At 40.1% G+C, this 19,469-nt stretch overlaps 1 protein-coding gene across 3 annotated transcripts in view; it reads left to right on the top strand.

Moving 5' to 3' along the window:
• Window positions 1–19,469, top strand: part of negr1 (neuronal growth regulator 1) — a 148,871-nt gene that overhangs the window by 31,804 nt on the left and 97,598 nt on the right. For all 3 annotated transcript variants that reach the window (XR_004657845.1, XM_034881008.1, XM_034881009.1), the window contains exon 2: window positions 12,251–12,489. Coding sequence is in view for 2 of the 3 variants with exons in the window: in XM_034881008.1 (XP_034736899.1) it covers window positions 12,251–12,489 (239 nt within the window). In the remaining variant the exon portion in view is untranslated. The remainder of the gene's footprint in view (window positions 1–12,250; window positions 12,490–19,469) is intronic.

The raw sequence follows: 19,469 nt of genomic DNA, 5'->3' as shown, positions 1-19,469 counted from the left end.
CCCCCCCCCACCTCCCTCAGCCTCCCTTTAAAGCAGTCGTTTGCAGTGACATTTCAAAACACAGAAAGCCTAGCTTTCCTTGAGATCTCAAGAGCCCTCACACTGTCTTGTTTGGGGCTTGTCTGATCTAACTTGGGGTTTAAGCACTGTTATTGAGCACTGTGAACTCACCTGTAAACCCCAGCGGTCCCAAGCAAACAGGCGGTGGGTGACTCCACCCCACACCCAGCCTTGACCTCTCCCTCTGACTTCACTTCCCTCGCTCTCCCTGGTGCACTGCCAAGCCTGACCTGTCACTTGGGCGGTGAGTTGTGTGGGTAAACTGTTCGGCAGCGGAATACCCAACCAGGCACATTCTAATGAAAGGAATCACCTCACATACACACTTCAAAGCACAAACAAATTAGGTAGAGGACTGGACCTGAATAAGAATCAGTCTATTTAGATTTTTTTTTTTTTTTTTTCTTTAGAGTGTGACAAGTCTCCATGGTTACTTTTCTTGCAGTTAACCTCATGCACATCTTGTTCTTACCTCAATTAAACATCACACTCTTAAAAGGCCACAGCATGTGACCCAGTTTTTGGGCCATAAAGTACAGCTGCCATTTATAACTGATGTGAAACTCTTCAGCTGTCATCATTGATTGAGGGCAATAATGAGTCTTTTCTCTGTGTGTGGTATGTGTATGTGCTATACATGCGCATGTGTGTATGTAATGGAAGTAGTAAATGTTGAAGCTAGAGAGAGAGAGGACTGAGAAAAGAAGAGACCGGAAGGTTGACAGAGAGTGAGGGATTAGGAGGACCTGGGCACAGATGGCTGTGGGAGGCAGATGTCCCTGCTGAGCTGTTCAGGGTTGTCCCTGCCAGTGCAGAAACGCTAACAGAAGTACGCAGAGCAAATAGGCTACCTCAGAACGGGTTGCTAGATTTGGGAAAGCAGATGCTAAAAAATGCGTTCCATGCTTGGAAATGTCACTAGAACTAATACATCGAAGGAAAACAGCAACCCTCTGAAGAATTATGTGAAAGTTTGAAATCCTTCAAAACATGCTCCCAAAAAGGGGATTTCTTTCGTGTGGGTGCACTCATCTTGACTGAGTTCTTGTGTTTGTCTTTTGAGTAAGTCATCATTTGTAACTGTAATTTCCCCACTGGGGATCAATAAACAGTATAAATAAAAATTAAATTACAGTAGAAAAACAGATTACTCATATCTCAGAAAGACTCCTGTCTTTCTGAGATATGAGTATTAGCTATTTCCGGTAGCACAACACAATGGACGTTTGGCCATTTACGTGACTGCAGATAAATGGCTTCTTATAAGCCCTGCACCTAATACTGTCTGTAATGACACAATGGCATAATGATGAAATATGTACTTAGTTGTGGCGGAGCACTGAAGACGTGCATGCGGCCAGCTGGTCTGGATCAGCTCTCTTTTATAGTCACCAATCAGTCACGTTCAGTCAACACATTGAGGTTTAGATTTTTTTATAATCTTTCAAGCTTTCACTCTCGTGTCTGATTGTTATGCTTCTGTTGAAAGTTGTGTGGTCTACTCTTTTTTGATTAACAAGAGTTATCTCGAGACACTTTACAGATAGAGTAGGTCTAAACCACACTTCAGAATTTACAAGGACCCAACAGTTCTAGTAGTTTCCTCCAGAGCAAGCAGCAGTGCGACCGTGGCAAGGAAAAACGTCCTTTTAGGCAGAAACCTTGGACAGACCCAGGCTCTTGGTAACCGGTGTCTGACCGGCCGGTTGGGGTCTTCTAACTCAAGATGTTATTTTTTTGTACCATACTTGGTGTTAGCATCTGTTACCTTGTGCTTTCTGTTGGCTTCTGTTCTGAAAAGACCCTGTTAGGTGGATTACTCCCAAAAGTTTCTGATCTATGGTCTTGTTTTAGTCGTAATGTAATGCCGATACTGTGGTTTTCTCAATCACTTGTCTGTCTCAATTAGATTTTTGTTTACTTTTTTTAGTCTAGTGGCCTGTGGAAACAGTCACTTTCCCATATTCTAATGTTAGTTTAAAACAATTGAGGTTTGAATTGGTGCTGCACGATAATATAATAATTACAATTGTTTTGATCAATATTGAGATGACGATTATTTATCACAATTCATTGATATTCACAAAATATTTGTATTGCACTTTCACACTTAAATAAACAGAGCACTGCTTTCAAGTCCTTGGGCTACGTTCCTGCTAATCTACAAATCTTTGCGTCAAAATAGGTAGCGATGGACCCTAATATTTGACAATTCAGATATTTGTTCGGTGGGTCGGTATTTGGTTCACAATTTTGGGATTCGGATATCATTTCAGAAACCCTAAAAAAAAGTGGGCTTTAGGAAAATATGTGATTTTTTTTGTAACTATTTTCTGACATTTTATAGACCAAACAATTAGTTGATTCATCAAGAAAATAGTCAAGAGATTCACTCATAATGAGAGAAAACACGTAATAAGTTATCTGGTGTACTGTTTTCCGTCCACACATTACACCATATTTGAAATTAAATGAAGCATAATTAAAAGGCTCCCGGGGCCCAGGCAATATTATAGCACTCCAAACTCCATGTGTGCTTGTCTAGGGTTTGTCAACCACCCACAGCTTGCCTCAGTTTGATCTCTGGGCTTTCAATACACAACCGAAATGCAGTTAAATGCCGTAATTCTTTCCTCCTCTCCTTCATTTATTGAGTATAATCTCCCCTCCCTTCTTTCCATAGGGGATGAATTACACAAACATGCATTCATGGTAAATGTCAAATGCCAGTCAGTCATTACAGGCTCACAATTGGTGCATTAATAAGCAATTTCAAAAAACGTGGGGCTGTGAATGCCTCTCACTGTTTTTGGTTGACAGTAGTTGAGTTTCAAGGATGACCCAAATGTGCCTCTTCTTTGAGACATTTTTTCTAACGTAACCTAAGTGTGTTTTCTAAATTGTCAGTCCCTCTTCATGCTGGAACCACAGGGAGGTCGCAGTGTGCAGTGTCGAACCATCAGTTTTGAAGGACAAGGTAATTTGATTTAGGAGATACATTGTTGGTGGTCTCTGCATCCACACACAATTATAGTCACCTGACAGATACCTTAGGGGACAAAGCATTGCATTTTACTTAGCTATTCTAAAGCCCTCTTCCATATGAGTGATACAGACAGGCTATACACACAGAGCTGTCCACCAGGAGTCCCAAAGGCTGTGTTACAAGTAAAACACTGGGTCCTGTTAATTGAAAGGTTAAAATGGTACAAAGAAATCTTCTATAAAGTTTTCCTTTGACACTTAAAGATAGTTAGCCGGTTAGCCTCGGTGGAAGTCTAATATTATTATTATTGAAAGAAGAATGATCTGAAAAGACACAATCTACTGATAAAAAAAGAAGTCTACTGATACTCCCTCTTAGCTCTACTTGGACACTGAGTGCACAGCGGATCTCATATCACTTAACTCGCTCACTTGGGAGCACAGAAACGGTAGGTCAGATAACATTAAAAAAAAAAAAAAAAAACTTTGTGTCTTTCTGAAATCTGAAAAGCTTGGTACAATGAAGTGGATTGTGTTTTTCAAGAGGTCAAACTGTGCCTGCTTTGCACCACAGGATGCCTGGAGCAAGCAAAAATAACTGCAGTGATTTAAAATGTGTCTTAGGCCTGCAGCATGTTTCAGTTTCATGAAAGAAATACTGACTCATTTATCTCCTAAGTGTTTATCACTGTGAGTTATGCTACAGGAAGTTGAAATGAGAACCAATAAATCTGTCCCCCCTGCCCGTTGTTTGGATTTCTTTGTAAGATGGCTGAATGTTAACGAAAAATAAATGCAGTTTAAGCATAGGTGCTGGAGTACACTGTGTGTAGTAATCCTAATAGTTATCTTTTATGCCCTATAGTGCTTGTGATTCAGCGGTAAAGATTTTATGTTCCTATAGTGTGTTCACAGGAGTGATCTCTGACAGTGATGCTGAATAACTGTGCAGTTTAGGAAAAAAAGATTACCAGACAATAGTCTGTTTGTTGAACAGGTAACGGTGCAGTAGACTGTTTGATCTGTGCTTTGTCTGCTCTTCAAATGTGACATTTAACAGTATCTGAGTGTGCAGTGGACTCAGTTTTGATGTGAATGTGTTACGCAGAGCTCATTCACATATTTATAAGGGGGAATTGTCTGGGGTGGAAAAATGCTCGCCCATTATGCCTCAGCAAAGGCTACTCTTTATTCTCTCAGAATTCCAGCTCTCCACTTTTCATTCAACCACTAATTTGTAAGCCCCATTCATTTTTATCCACTGGATGTTGAATTCCTTCAGTCAATGTAAATTCTTGGAAAAAAGATTACTTGTGTAGAGCTTTGTCTGATTTTTTTTTACTGGACTTAGTTGTAGTGGAAAGACTGATGTTGACTTGTGCTTGAATTTGGAATTAACAGCTGGTCAGGGGTGGAACTGAGGGAAAAGCTTCTCACCATTGTTTACACGTGAGAGATTACTTTTTCCTAGTTACATATTGTGGACCGCTTTGACTCAGCTGCTTTCACGCATGTGCAAGAAGACAAAACCATTCAACCAAAGCTTTTCAAGCACGGGTCACCTCATTTGTATGCACTGGCAGGAACGAGGGCAGTTGCACCTTGAGGGGACCCAAAGCTGGAGGGGACGCAGTGATGCTGTGCAGGTTTTGTTGTAATAACTGTAGTGGTAACAGACTGGAGGCATTGGTTTTATAAGTAATCAGGGGTCTGAAGATTTCTTCCTACTCCCTCATTCAAAGGCTCCATCTCAGTGTCAGTTCACACAAAAATGATACTGAAATAAACTAAAAATACGAAGAAGATCTCCCTCGAAGTCTTCACACATGAAGTGAGATTTGCGAGTTTCTATTTGCTATGAGACAGTTTTTATACTCTGTGTCTGTGATGTTATGTGTTGGTTTCATCTGTGTGGATTATAGCTGGAAGGCTTCAGATGTGTCCCTCTGTCCGCAGTCGACAGGATTATTTTAGGGATTAAGAGCCTGGTGCTCTGTACCTTGGTTGCACAGCCCTACACTATGTCCACATTCTCCCTCATTCTCTGCAACAATTCAACACCCCACCCCTTAAATACCCAACTTAAAGCAACTAGACAAACCTGAACCTACTGTATGCTCATGGGACAAGCGAGCACCGCTGTAATACCCCCTAAAAATTAGGAATGGATTGGACGTCGTGGGGCATTGAAGACAAACAAAAACAGTAAATCCTCACAATTAATTAATTAATAGTTGCTAGTTAGTTTTCTGTCAAGACATTTTTGATTTGATTTTGTACAAAATAATAACTTCACTAACTCATGGTCCTATTTTAATCACGCAAGTGCAGCGTCAAGTGCAAAGCGCTAGGTCTTGGGGCGCACAGACTGTGTAGGCGTCTCTAAGCGCACCTACTATTTGGACTAATTTATGTGCAGCAGTGAAGGTTAATACAAATCTGTCTCAGCGCTCTTAAAACAACAGAGCCAATCATGCGGTCGCATGATCACTGTAGCACAATAAATGAGGAACCGGCTTCCCTGGGTAATCAGGTTGTTGTCCGTGTAGTGGATGTTGTGCGAAATGGCACAACGCACTGGCACGGCATTTCTCAAATCTGCAGATTTATCAGCGCATCTGCTGCCTCCAGATAGCTGCAGGGATTTAATGAACTGAAGGAGAACTTTATAATACACTATAAGCAGCTGTGGACAACAGCTATGATTCTTCCAAACATTTAGTTTGCTCTTGTTGATAAAATCTCCAAAGTGGCAGCAGATTGATGTCGAGAGACACTTTCCACCAAAATACCAACAACTCCCTCCATTTTGAGCCTCTCATCCCACCTTTGTATTGTGCGCTGTGCACCAAAATATATCACACAGCCTTCCATGAAAAGAGGGCCTAAGAGATAAGGGCTTTCCAGATGTACCTTTAGTAGTTTGCTACAGGAATTTATCATGTTTCAAGTATTTTACATGGTATTGTCTGGTAATAAACAATTATTTGATTTATCGATTGATTGACAAAAATACTAAAAATAATTTACTGTTTTAAGATTTGTTAATGTGAAGAGATGGTGGTTTTTCTAGTAAAAGCAAACTGAGTAACTCTGTTGGTCAAAACAAGCAATTTGAACATGTCAACTTGGGCTTTGGGAAACTGGGATGGGCTAATAATCAATTTAATTAATCAATTAATCAATTTATCAAGAAAATAATTAGCAGATTGACTGATGATGAAAAATGTATTGCAGCCCTACATATTACCTATATCACCTAGTCTTGCAATCACCAGACCAAGCCAAGCTCAATAGATTGTGACATACAGCATTGGTCTGGGGAGTCAGCTCTGTATTTTCTACTGCACAAGAGGCGTGACCAACGGGCATAGTTCAAATCACTCTGTACGCAATTGGACAGTCCTTCAACCAATCAGACCAACGATCCTGGTGACGTAGAAGCGAGAGCGGCATCAACGGGTTGCTGCAAATAGCTGCTTGGTCGCTTTTCTATCGTCATCATGTTAAATCTGCCAATAGCACGCCAGGTAGATAAGCCAGTTTGTGATTGGTTCCCCGCAAAATTGTGAACTGAAGCAGGAGAAATAAATGTGCAGGTTTCCACACTGAGCGGCAGGGCGAAATCAAATCGCCGGCAGAATGGGCGGGGTTCACCCACTCTATACAGCACCCTCTATCATCCTCTCTTATTTCAGTCATCCCTGTGAGGATTACCTAATAAATAAAGCACCTTCACACTCTATCAAAAATAACTCTCTGACTTCACAGCTGAAAAGACCAGGGATTTTCACACATTGATCACACCTAGTCCCCTTTCACTAGTGCTCTAGTCAGTCAGTGTGAAATGCAATTTCTCATTTGAGGATTCATTGGACAGTTGAGCTCTGTTGAGGGCATTGAGTCGTTGTTAAGGTTGTATAGCTTACAGTGCTGTACAGTCAGCACAGCATCTCTCTTTTTATGTGTGAAACTGCTAAAATGGAAGGAAACATCCCTCCCTTACTTCACAATGAATGGCTTTTCCTCTACATTTACATGGCTGTATCACTCTCTCATTATACTCTTCAAAACACTTATTTCATTCAACTTGGTTAAGTGGGTGTTGCTATTAACTGAAACACAAAAGCATTGTCTTAAAGCAGATGTTCCACTGCAATGATACTGTGCACCGCTTATTTTTCAGTGTACGCCTGGTTCAACACTGTCTGAAAAGTAAAATATTCCAGGTGGTCTTCTCAGTGGTTGAAGCTCGATTTACACTTCAGTGATTAAGTGTCATTCAGCATGCTGCAGGACAGAAATGATACAGGGCTGACTGTTTCAATAGATTTGAGTGTTGCTTTTTTTTAAACACTCACAGATGTGATCACCTGTGTTAGACAAGCTGTGGTTGGAAGTGAAATTCTTCAGATTTTTTGTGTACCTCCCTTGTTATAAAGGGTACCAGCAACCATATTGTCCTCCTCTTCCTTCTTAATAAAAACACTGAATATTTCGCCTTCTTCAAATTATGCAGGTTTCATCTTATTGTGAGCCGCTACTTTTTTGCAGAAACCTCAGCAAAGCGTGTCCTTTGATTGCTATAGTAACAAGGCACTCTTTCTCACTCTGCCATCATGTGACAAAGTTTTGTTTACTGACATTGGCTGTGCCTCTGGCTGTGTCCGAACACTTAGTGCTATATTGCCCACTTTTGATGGTTAGTATTGTCCCAAAAGGAACACTTATGTTAAAACACTTACCGAAAATGAAAAGCGGTCGGCTCGGCTAGGGGCCTCTCAAAATCTGACGAAAATCTACTAAACAGACATTTGTCGATCCAAAAAACAGACCGATTAAGCAACTGTTTGGCCTATTACTCGCTTAACATGTTTTCAGAAAAATGTTTTTTTGAATTTCTGATTTGTTCTTGCAACAAAGCTAACAATAGAAAGGGGAAAAAACAAGAAACAGCATGGGTCTTATTCAACATTTACACTTATAAGTGTATTTATTGGAGAAAATAGGTACAGCTATAAGGCTGACGTGCTGTTTCCCTTTTAATTTGAGTCAGCAAAAACATTGTGATAATAATGAGCTTACATGTGGTGTCTGCATGGTTTGCTGGTAAAACTTCCTGCATGTTGATTATATAACTGTTACATAACAACAAATCTCAGACTACAGAGGGACTCATCCAGAAGTGATTCATTTCTTCTGTCAAATGTAGACAAAAAACAGCTGAATGTGAACTGCTAGACTGTGAAACATTGAAATGTGTTTGCAAGACGAGATCTGTGGAGTTGGTGCCAGAAAGAATATTTACAGTTGAGGAATCCAGTAAACAATTTTATAAAGCAAATACGAATGTGGGTCAGACTGATGCCCCAGTGTTAATTATGGCATCCAATCAAAGAGCTTGAAGAAGATTGGCTAAACAGATAACAATCTGCTTCTCTTACCAGCTGCCATACTGTAATTAATGGTTTGTCATTATTCTCAATGCATGCGAGGTGCTCAAACACCAGCTTAGCCTTTTTTTGCGCATTGTTATAATAACTGGCGTTTGATTTGAACTCTGTTATTCGTGAGCCAAAAAAAAGAAAGGGAAAAAAAGGCTCGTTATGAGCCTTGTTCCTCTGCAGTCACTCGTCAGTAGCAGGGATAAATAAAAGTATCAATTAGTGCATGTTTTAGATGTCAAAGCTGCTTCGGAGTAGATGCTCTGAGGTCTGTGGAATAATTACCTCAGCTTTGTTTAAACCATGGGAAGCCTGTATCCTGGTGGGCTCCTAGAGTAAAGGGGCTTGATGAAAGCAAAGCCCATCTTAGGTGTTTAGCAGTTTTGTGCTGCTATGCCTGATTGAGGAGATAAACAAGAAAAATGTGACAGAAGAAAGACTAAGCTGATAACATGACTTAGCTGTGGTTTCCAGTGTATACTCTATACTTTAAGTACATGATATAGCCTGTTTGTAATGTGTGTTTATCATGGTATATTCTTAAATGACTTTGGACAGAAAGTGTCAAAGAAAGATTTAAAATGAAGCCAGCTACTTAAAATATATCGCCAAACAAAGGATTTGAATCACTTAAATCCCTTCTTTCCGCTGGCATTAAGTAGGATCTATTCTGGCTTCCATTTATCTGTACAAATGACAAGCAGGTAAACAGTCCAGCTAAATGATCTTGTTGATGAAACACCTCTCTATCTAGTGAAAACAAGCAGGATGAGAGATGATTTAGAGGGAAATAAAAATGACTTAGAAATAATCTAGAGGGAACATACTCAATGAAACCAGAATTGAATGGCTGGTGTTTTGGTGTCTGCAGACATATCAAGTTGACTGATTTCAGGGAGTGTGTGGTGATGTTGGATGTGTCTGGCAGATTTAGGCCCCTGACAATTAAAACTCCAATTACATCACATTACCTGATATATGTCTACTTCCATTGTTATTTCAGCAGCCTGTATCCGTCCCGCTGGCTTGTCAAAGCCATGTCAGACTTGTAATGAGTTCCACTGTAGTTCCTATGGATTTAGCCACAGTACACAACAACACCTCAGACACTGTGCTAATGTAAAAATGGCCTGTTTTGAAACACAGCTTTTTGTGGAGGTGAGTAGATGAAGACATCTGTACGACTCCTTGGTGTGAGATTTCAAAGACAGTAATATACAGTAACAAAAATAATTTCGCGAGGGAGAGTGCAAAGACACTCAGCAGTGATACTGCAAATTGCAAAAACAGTTGAAAGAACACAAAGGACAGATTCATCAAGAGAAAGGAGAAGAGTCCACGTAGCGATGCTGGCTGGGCAAAGTGTCCCCCCGCCATACGTCCTCTGGCATTACGGCTTTGTTAATCCCAAAATGATCCTTGAAACGATCCTCCTCTTCACAGACAGCAGCAGATGTGGTCAGCAGTATACAACCATATATGCCACCTTTCAAGCCTATATTGAGTGAATCTGTGATTCTGAAAGGACAATTTTTTGTGAGAAAACCAAGAAATTGATAGCAGCTACAACGGAGACAAACATGTGTTGTGGTTACCCTGTTTAACAAGGATATAATGATGAAAGCCCAGCAAGTTGTTGAGATTGACAGCAGTAGAAAAGTGGAATTTAATTCCACTTCACATTAGAGATTGTGCAAGTCTCAGCAGTTTTAAAATGTCTTTAAAGACTTGGCTGAAGGTGAAAAAACTATGTGATCATTGATCTTTATACATGTCATTTATACATTTTTGTATGCTGGGTTGTACGTTATGTAATGCTTGTTATGTGTTGTTCTCGTTAAATTTCTATCTGTATTAATAGTATTATCTGTAATGTCTATGGTGTCCTTTTATCTATTCTATTGAATCTATTTTATGTAAATTTGATGTATAGCTAACTCTAGTACAGGGTGTAGGAGCCACAATATGTTGTTTATGGTCTCATTAATTTATTATTGTATTATGCGCTAATATTGTCGGTGGTGGGCGTTTTCATGACGGTTTGAGCGGATGTGATATATTTGTTGCCTCACCTGTGCACCTGGGTTCTTTGGGCTTTGACGGAGAGGGGGTGAAGCTGGGAGCGAACACTTTTGTTGACCGCACCGCGCACAACGCAGCACACAGTATTACGCAATTATTTCTACTCACCAGTTAACAATTACATAAGGTAACAACAGTGCTAAGTGTATTGTACATATGGAAGAAGAAGAAAAATAAAATCATTGCAATACGATCATGAGCGCGTCACATGTGTGCATCTCTCAGTGTTTAGTCCCTCGCGGCAGCACTCTTTTGGACTGCTTACAGCCGCAACACAGGGCTTAAACTGTGCATGGTTGCTGACAAATAAACTAATAAAAACAAAAACAAAATTAAAAGAGAAAGTTGTTCACATCAGTGATCGGGGCCTAAGCACAGGTGCATTGAGTATTAATGTTCAGGCCGTAAGCTGGCACGCTCAGCGGTCCCACCGAGGTGTGTTAAATCATTAGGCACTGAACGCCTGTGATTGTTCAGGTTGGTAGCAAGCCTCGCTACACTTTAAAGCTCCGCTGTTCCTCTCAACGGCAGAACATGCCCCCAAATGAGCTTTACTTATGTCATTTTAATTTTAAGTTTCAATAGTCATGACTGCTGAATTTGCACTTGATGTTTTTGTAATAAAAAAATAAGAACGTACAGAAAAGGAGTGACTCTTGCCTTGAGGCTCTTTCAGTAAATCTTTCTCTCTCGGGGCTAGAAACACTACAGCTTAGGTGGTCAATGGGCTAACCAACCGACAGGTCCGTGTGGACTTTCCAAAGGACCTGGACCGCTCTCTTGTGTTGTTTTTCTAACCATCCGTTCTCCATTGTTTGTCACTTTCCTGACGGACGTTTTCTTGGCATAGGGGGTAAAGAGCTTTGTGGTTAGTGCCAAACTGATTTCCTCGGTGGCTTTTCTACTGGTGCTGGCAGTCTGCATAGGATGTTCACAACAGCTAAAGAGCCAAACTTGATTGCCTCTTTTCCAACTCATTATTACAGTATTTGTCACAGAATATGATGGGATTTCCTTAGTATAAACAGTGCTGGAATGTTGACTAAAACAACTGCCCTCTGACAACATGACCCCAGCGTCTCGGTAATGGTCACACAGGAACCAGAGTCTGGTCCTAGAATACAGCCTATTCAGAGCCAGGGATGTTTAAATACTTGTGCCTGGGATACACTGAAAAACTGCCGATATAGTCAGAACTTGTAATTGTGAAGTAAATAAAACACAGTACTATTTGGATCATGTATTTACAGTCAGCATATGGCATCCTATACTGTTTTCATGTCTTTGCAATTTTGGTCTGATATATCATCTTTTCTCCACCCTATACACTACATGAGTATTTTTCGGTGGCTGCTGTACTTACACTACAATCTATATATTTGAACAGACTTCATCTGGTCTAAGTTACAGGTTAAGGTCTTCATATTTAGTTACTTAACTTAAGAACCAATTAAAAAGGTCAACATCCCCATTACAAGCTCATGGTACTGTCTGCTAAGGACTGAGCAATTATTTAGGAGCATGAGAGATAACAACAATATCTCTAATGGATAAAATAGTGTTCAGTTGGCAAACATGACACATTCTAAAGCATGTAGGCCTATTTTACTCAGTTGTTTCTCAGAGTCGGACACCCAGCATTTCTCCAGGTCTAACTGAAGTGTCTCTTGTCACTGTAGGTGCTACCTATTGGACGGGATCTCTAAAGGAGCCTGGCTGAACCGCTCAAGCATCATATTTGCAGGGAACGACAGGTGGTCCGCGGACCCACGTGTGTCCATCGTGTCCAGCGTTGGAGACAAACATGAGTACAGCCTTCAGATACAGAAAGTGGATGTATCTGACGACGGTCAGTACACATGCTCCATTCAGAGTGAGCGCAACCCACGGCCAAAGCTCCTCCACCTAATTGTAAAAGGTGCGTACAGATGGTCCTTGTTGTTCTGAACGGGCACTTGTCTGTGTTTGTGTGTGTGTCATTTTCTTTGTATGTCTGATTATACTGTATGCACTAGTATTAAACAATAACTGTAATGCTTTACCATATTTTCCACTAGTATTTGGTGATGGGTTCCAGTTGCTATTGTTGTTCTTCTTGTTCCACCTTATATGTGGCATTCTGTCTGTTATTTGATGGGTGGGTGTGATATTTTCATTGATAATTGATCTGATTTCTGATTTCTGTTCTCCTCTGATTTATTTTAATCTAACGTCTTGCTTGTTACTTCACATTACACGGATGAGTTAGCCAACAGACCTTTTAGAACAAATCCAACAATGTCTTGTGTGGTCCACGTAATAGTCACAGTTGTATTTGGCACCATCTGTGCTGCAAAAATGCATGTCATTCTCTAATATTCGGAATAAGAACAAGAGCTTGAGATATTCTTTGAATAAAATAATAAAACATCTTTTCAGCATTGCGGGGTACATGTTGTGCCCGTGGGCTATGTAACACAAAGTAGAAGCTTGTTGGTTCAAATGACTGGAGGCAGACTGTGTGGCTTTAATCAAGACACCCTGGGTTTTTTTCACAGCAGGAAACAAATAAGTTATGCGCCTTAAGACTTTTAAATGAATTTTGTATAGTTACTGCTGTATACTGTATGTCATTGCATTAGTTAACAGGTGTTAAAGCTGTGAATTTCTGCCTTTAACACAATAAGTAAGCTGTTGAGCTCTGGAGAGGCTGTCCAAATTGGACTTCATTTTGTGGCTCTCCTTATCCTGAAGGTCAATAGGTGTATTTGTGTTTTATGGGACATTAAGAATGCTGTTGTGGACACAAAGAGCTAATTAACGACAGCATCCTAATTGTTACTTGCTGGGGTAATAGGGTGGCGTCTGGGTTTGTATACTGATTCCTTAGACTGTGGAATAGCAGCAGGAAAACAGCACCTCACTGAAAATCCGTCTTCCAACTCCCATGTTCCACGGCTGATGCAAAGAGTTTTACAGCATGCATGGTCCACTTGGCTCTGCATATGTTTAGGTTGGAATATTAATGATGTTATCAGACAACCTGTCAAATGAAAACACACTCTTTTACCTTCTGTTTTTTAGCTTCAGTGATTATTTTTACAAAACTGTGAGCCTGCATTCAGTGCCCTCTGTTAACACCCTTGATGTTTCCCTGAGAAGACATCAGATGCATAACACGTTCATATCAAATTATTCTTAGTTTGTTTAAGCCATGGTTAGTGTTTCAAAAGAAACTAATGTTGGAATATGTATAATTTCACACAGGCAGCATGGTATTAATAGAAGAAGTCAAGGGTCAGACACACTTCTTGTAGAAGTGCGAGTTGTGATTTGTGCAATGTGTAAACAGCTCGCCAGCTGGTATTGCTGTGATGACATATGGAGTGAGCGCATGAAAATTGTTTCAGGGATCATACTGTACTTGCAGTTTGTTTAGTTTTGTTCTAAAACATAATTTAAAGCATGTGTTTTGTCTTTATTTGCACGGCCCTGGTACAAAAACACTAAAGGTTGTAAGAAAAGGGGGAAAAAATAAGTCACATCAATTGACAAACAACCTGGACAGTGGTCATTTTGCCAGGGGACAGATTTCACTGAGGACAAACAAGAGTAGTCAAATAAATCATAATTTACCTTCCCTCGAGTTTGTACCTAGGCCATAGGACTAAAAAATGCAACAATGTGCAAGACTATGATTCCTAGATGCCGGATCAGCCAACCCCTCCCTCCTTTCCACCCTCATGCACCCTTCATAGCCCCCCCCTCATTCTCTCACACATAGAAACCCCCCACCCACACCTTCAGCTCCGACCACCAATTTGTTCCGAGCATGTAACTATCCAAAGAAAAAGTATTGTATATTTGAACAAATTATATTATTTGACTATAAAAGGAGTACTGTGCTAGGAGAATGTATGTATCTTAGAAAAAAAAAAATACGTTTAAACTCTCCTGGCTTTCTTTCAAGTTATACATTATCTTTTCATTTGGTATGCATGACGCCAACTCATTTGTCAATCTAACAGATGCAGGTGGTTGTTCATTTACCTGTGCATTGCTATACATTTGCAATGCATTGCAAGATGAGTTTGTTTTTATTGACTTTTATTAAAGATGGGACGCCCAGGATTATTCTTGGTCATGCAAGGATGGGTATACCCGTGATGTAGGTACATAAACCACATTAAGTATAGAGGTCCAAAATGAAGTTAGACACAAGGCCTTTCAGCTCATTTTGTTATTCCTTGTGGTCTAAGTTGCTGGCTATCACATGCCAACATCCATCTTCTTTCACTGTTCCTATAAAACTGAGTGGGTGTTGGGGGGTGCTGTGGTTTGGCTTGAACCTGCCCTGAGTGCCTTGTGTTTGTTTATGTTGTTGTCTCTTAAACTGGTAGAACCGTGGCTGGTGATGATAAGAGTGCAACTCACCTCACCCCCCTCAGGGAGGTGAGGTTAACAGGCCTGTCCCGTTATCAGAGGGTCATAGAATTAAAACCCTTTAAAACGTTGGAAGTTTACTGGCTCACTAATGGTTTATTGATATAGATACACATTAGCTCAATGCCTGAAATAGAAATGCAATGCTCTATCTGCACTTGTCAACTTGCCAGAGCTCCATGGCCTTTGCACTTAAAGTGACTGCCCCATAGCTGAAAGGTCACAGGGGCAATCTCTTCCATTGCCAATGTGTCCATCAACAGCCTGGCGTCTTGTTAAAGTTCCCTCAAGCAAAAAACTCTTCCTTCTGTACCGCACTTTTTCTTTCTCTTTTTCTCCCCTTGTTTCCTCCTTGGGAATGATGTCACTCTTTCAAAACCTTTCCATTCAACTTTAACTGATCCATCAAACTCATTTTGATGTTTAGTTTAGAGCTGCAAAGATTAATCGATTAGCTGCCAACTATTAAATAAATCACCAACTATTATGAGAATTGATTAATCAATTTGAGTAATCATTTAAAAAAGACAGAATTCTAGGATTCCAAGCTCTTTAATATGAATATTTTTTTGTGTCTTTACTCCTCAGTGACAGTAAAGTGAATATCTTTGAGTTGTGGAAAAAAAAAAACATTTTTTAGACGTCTTCTTGGGCTTTGAAAAACACTGATTGGCCTTTTACTATTTTCTGACATTGTATGGGCGAAACAACTTATTGATTAAGAAAATAATCAACAGATTAATCGACAAGGAAAATCACCGTTATCTGCAGCCTTAGCTTAGTTACTGCTGCTACTCATCCCATCCTGCGTGTAAATTTTGATGTGAAGGCAGTAGTTGGCCTTTGCTGTGTAACTGTTGACATTGTCATTCCAGGTTAGCAATGGTGATCAAAAATGGTCTGTAGTTTTTTTTTTACACTAATTTCATAACTTTTTGTAGGAAACCTGTACTGAAACATTGCATGGATGAAGTAACTTTAGATTTGATCACATTTAACAAAGATCAATCATGGAGAACGTCTTTAAAAAATAGAGCACTGGACTGGTATCATATCAGCTCTTGGCAAAAGCCCTGAGTTAATGGATACCTTGAGTTAATGGATCAGGAGAAATAAAGTCATACCAGTGTATGCCAAGATGTTAATTGCCCGGAGAGTATTAGGAAACACCATACGATTTTTTTTTAAATAACTACAAGTTCAGGGGTTATGACAAGAAATAGAATAGTCAACAGAATTGGCTACATGATGCCCCAACAATGTTCACTTGCTTGGTTTCTGTAACTTATGATGCTCCTGCTGTCAAAATTGCCTCATTGTCCACCTGTTAAAACAGTGAAACTCTCCTGATGTACACTCCTAAGAGTGAGTGAGAGGACTGGAGTGGCTGGGTTCAAAATAATGACATTCACACTGACAGTTAGCAGAGCTACTTTGGCTCAGTCCCTTTACCTCTGCTTCATTTACAGGTGCACCCTGCCTCTAAATATACGTGTGATAAACCGTAGTCAGCTGCTCGGCATGCAGTAATGGTCACTACAGGACCATCATGTTTTTGTAGATGTTGCCTTTCTGAAGTACATTCTGTAATGGGAATCTCACCAGGGGTGTTTCAGGTCATGGCAGTTCCTCACCACTGGCCATATGGCCACAATCAAACCAAAACTAATGTTCCAGCTGTCAGCTTTATAATACGTTTTGCGATGCCAAGAATTCCTGTCAAAGTGCCTAAGATTTGGCAACGGTTTGACCTAAAAATACCAATTCTGTTGGCAATTTCAGTCAGAGGTGTCTACCACTTATCGTGTGAGGCAGGCATTTTTATTCTACAAAAACAAGCTTTTTATAGAAATAAAACATTGTATTAACACCTGACCAACAGTATACTTACAGCTTCAAAACACATTTACAACAGGGAGTGTTTTAGCCAGAGTATTATTTGGATAGTGATGCAAGAAAACCAAAATATCTATGTATAAAGTGATAACAAAAAAAAGATGGTCACTGAGATGATTGGACATAAGAGTATGAAAACAAAGTTGAACATAGAGTTCCATAATAGGCATAGTACTTGTTACTTTTACTGTTATCAGTTATTGATGGTGTTATGATTGTGTTCTCTAAATTTGCTACCGTGGAGTCATCAGGCAAGTGGGTCTTCAGCCGTTGAGACAGAGCTGTGTATCAGACTGTAAGCTGCAGGCAGGAAGTATGCCAAAATATTGAGGACTCACTCCAGTTGATGAATGCCTATGGTCACATGTCTGACAGGGTTCTCAAAGTAGTTAAAAATCTGGTTCAATATATTGCCAGCCACTCTGTCATTTTTTTTTGTTCATGTGCGGCTACAACATACGTGTGCAGCACTGGCATAATTGCACACCATATTGTACTTTTGTGCAATCGCTTTGTCTGAACTCTTTGTGTTGTGAATCAGTACCTGTCTCTTTGCAATACTTGTGTACACACATGCTTAGGCCCACTCAGGGAGAACAGAGGGATTTCTTTACAGAGGAGATGCAGCAAGGGAGCAGCTCTGTCATTTTGCAGAAGCTTTTGGGAGCATGCTGTTTATTTTCATCTGCTGAAAGGAAAGAAACGAAAAAAAGCCAGACACTTTAATCTGGGCTTTTCAGTCCAACATACAACATTTATTAATGCTGCAACACGAATGTTACAGTTGAAGTAAAAGGATTTCATGGCATTGGATTTTTTTGACACTTTTGCTTTGCTCCATGAGGAGTAACACAGAACATGGTAGCAAGAAGGGATTACTGTATATGTATGGTAATATGTAATGGTCTCAAGCCATTTCAGGTGAACGCTAGTGTCTTTTTGTCCAGCTCAACGTTTTGAGCAATTATGCTTTTTGAAATCTATGTCTATATATCTATGTCAGCAGAGCTGCTTTGCAAGGCTTTCTTGTGTTTGGTCATGGCGTTACAGCTGTGCCACTACAGTGTGAAACTGTAGTTTCATACTGATGGTGGAGTTGGAGAACATTGCTTCATAAATCTTTAACATCATACATTTCTGATTAGTGATGACTTTGGGAACCCACTGAAAGTTCTAAAACTTAAAATGTGTGTAGCCTTTTTTAGTATTTGTGCTCTGCCATTGCTAAATCCCCTTTCCATGTGTTTTTCCTTTTATTTTGCCCTCATTATAGCAAAAACCTATTTTAACTTTTAATGTAAATGAGAAATTGCCATTCATTCTGCTTTTGGACCCACTGATATTTCTTTACAATCCCATCCCATCGGGGTTTCCCCTTATGGAACAATGTAACCGTTTTACAGCAACAGGAATTTCTTGTTATCGTTGCACTTCCTAACACATGCATCACAAACTGCTGCATTAGAGGCACGAGGTCAGATATAGCTGTGTCTGCTTACTCATCTCTCAGAATCATTTAATCTGTGTGTGACAATTATCCCCCTCAGAGACCTTGAATCACCTCAACAAATTAGATGTTTGCATCTGTGCCTCCCCCTGCATAGCTTCATTGCCATTATACAGCACCCGTCAACACACAGTACTTTGTTTTTGCTCTTCGTTCTTGTTGCAAATTAAGTAAATCCAACGCTGTAAATGCTGGTAGTGAAAAAAAATCATTGCACATAGGTTTCTCTAGGTAGGTTAAAATCACTGTGATACACCAGCAGACACAGAGAAACCTATGACAATATTAATACTCTGTACAGTGATCTAAAGACAGAGTTCAAGTAATATATAATATATTACAAATGTATTGCAAAAATGTTGTTGCAGCATCACACTGAATCATTTAGGGAGTAAAATTGTTATACACCTACCGGTGCCTAAATCGGTCTCTCAAATGATCTTAGCCAAAAGAAATAATCATCAGCGCCATCCGGGTCTGCTGAATTACCAAAAGGGTCCCTGTGTTACTCCAGCTACATGTGGCACGGGTAACTGCTGAGCAGTTAAACCCTTTCTTTAAATACTTGACTTAAAACGATTAAATTGAGAGAGTTCTGCCTTGTGGCTGTGCCCTGATTACTAAGTAATACTGTGATATCACTGACAACACTATGAACTACGACCATTACCGACTCCGGGTCCATATCAGCCCAGTTCTTTTCTTCTTGTTTTACCTCTGTACTGTACCCCTGGTCTTCATCTGCATATCCTCATCTCCACCATGCATACACTGACCTACTTACAGTCTACCCTGACCATTATCTGATGTAGGATACAGAGGAATGAGAGATTGGTATCAGGTCCATCCCACCCTTCTACACATCATGACTACCCTCCTCCTCAGCCGCCATTTATTTTCCTCCCTCTCTGTTAATTAAGATTGTAGATGTGATAGTGCTTTAAATATGCACAGCACCTCATCTAAGAATATCTTGTCACAGTGGGGAGGGGGAAAGAGGCATACATGCCTTCAGCAGTGACTGCTTACATGGGCACTTGTAATGTGTTTCAAGCTTCCATCATTGAAAATTA

The sequence above is a fragment of the Etheostoma cragini genome, chromosome 9 (genome assembly GCF_013103735.1).
Source record: "Etheostoma cragini isolate CJK2018 chromosome 9, CSU_Ecrag_1.0, whole genome shotgun sequence".
Taxonomy (NCBI): domain Eukaryota; kingdom Metazoa; phylum Chordata; class Actinopteri; order Perciformes; family Percidae; genus Etheostoma; species Etheostoma cragini.
The sequence above is the reverse complement of the archived record's forward strand: the minus strand, read 5'-3'. Positions and strand labels throughout refer to the sequence as shown.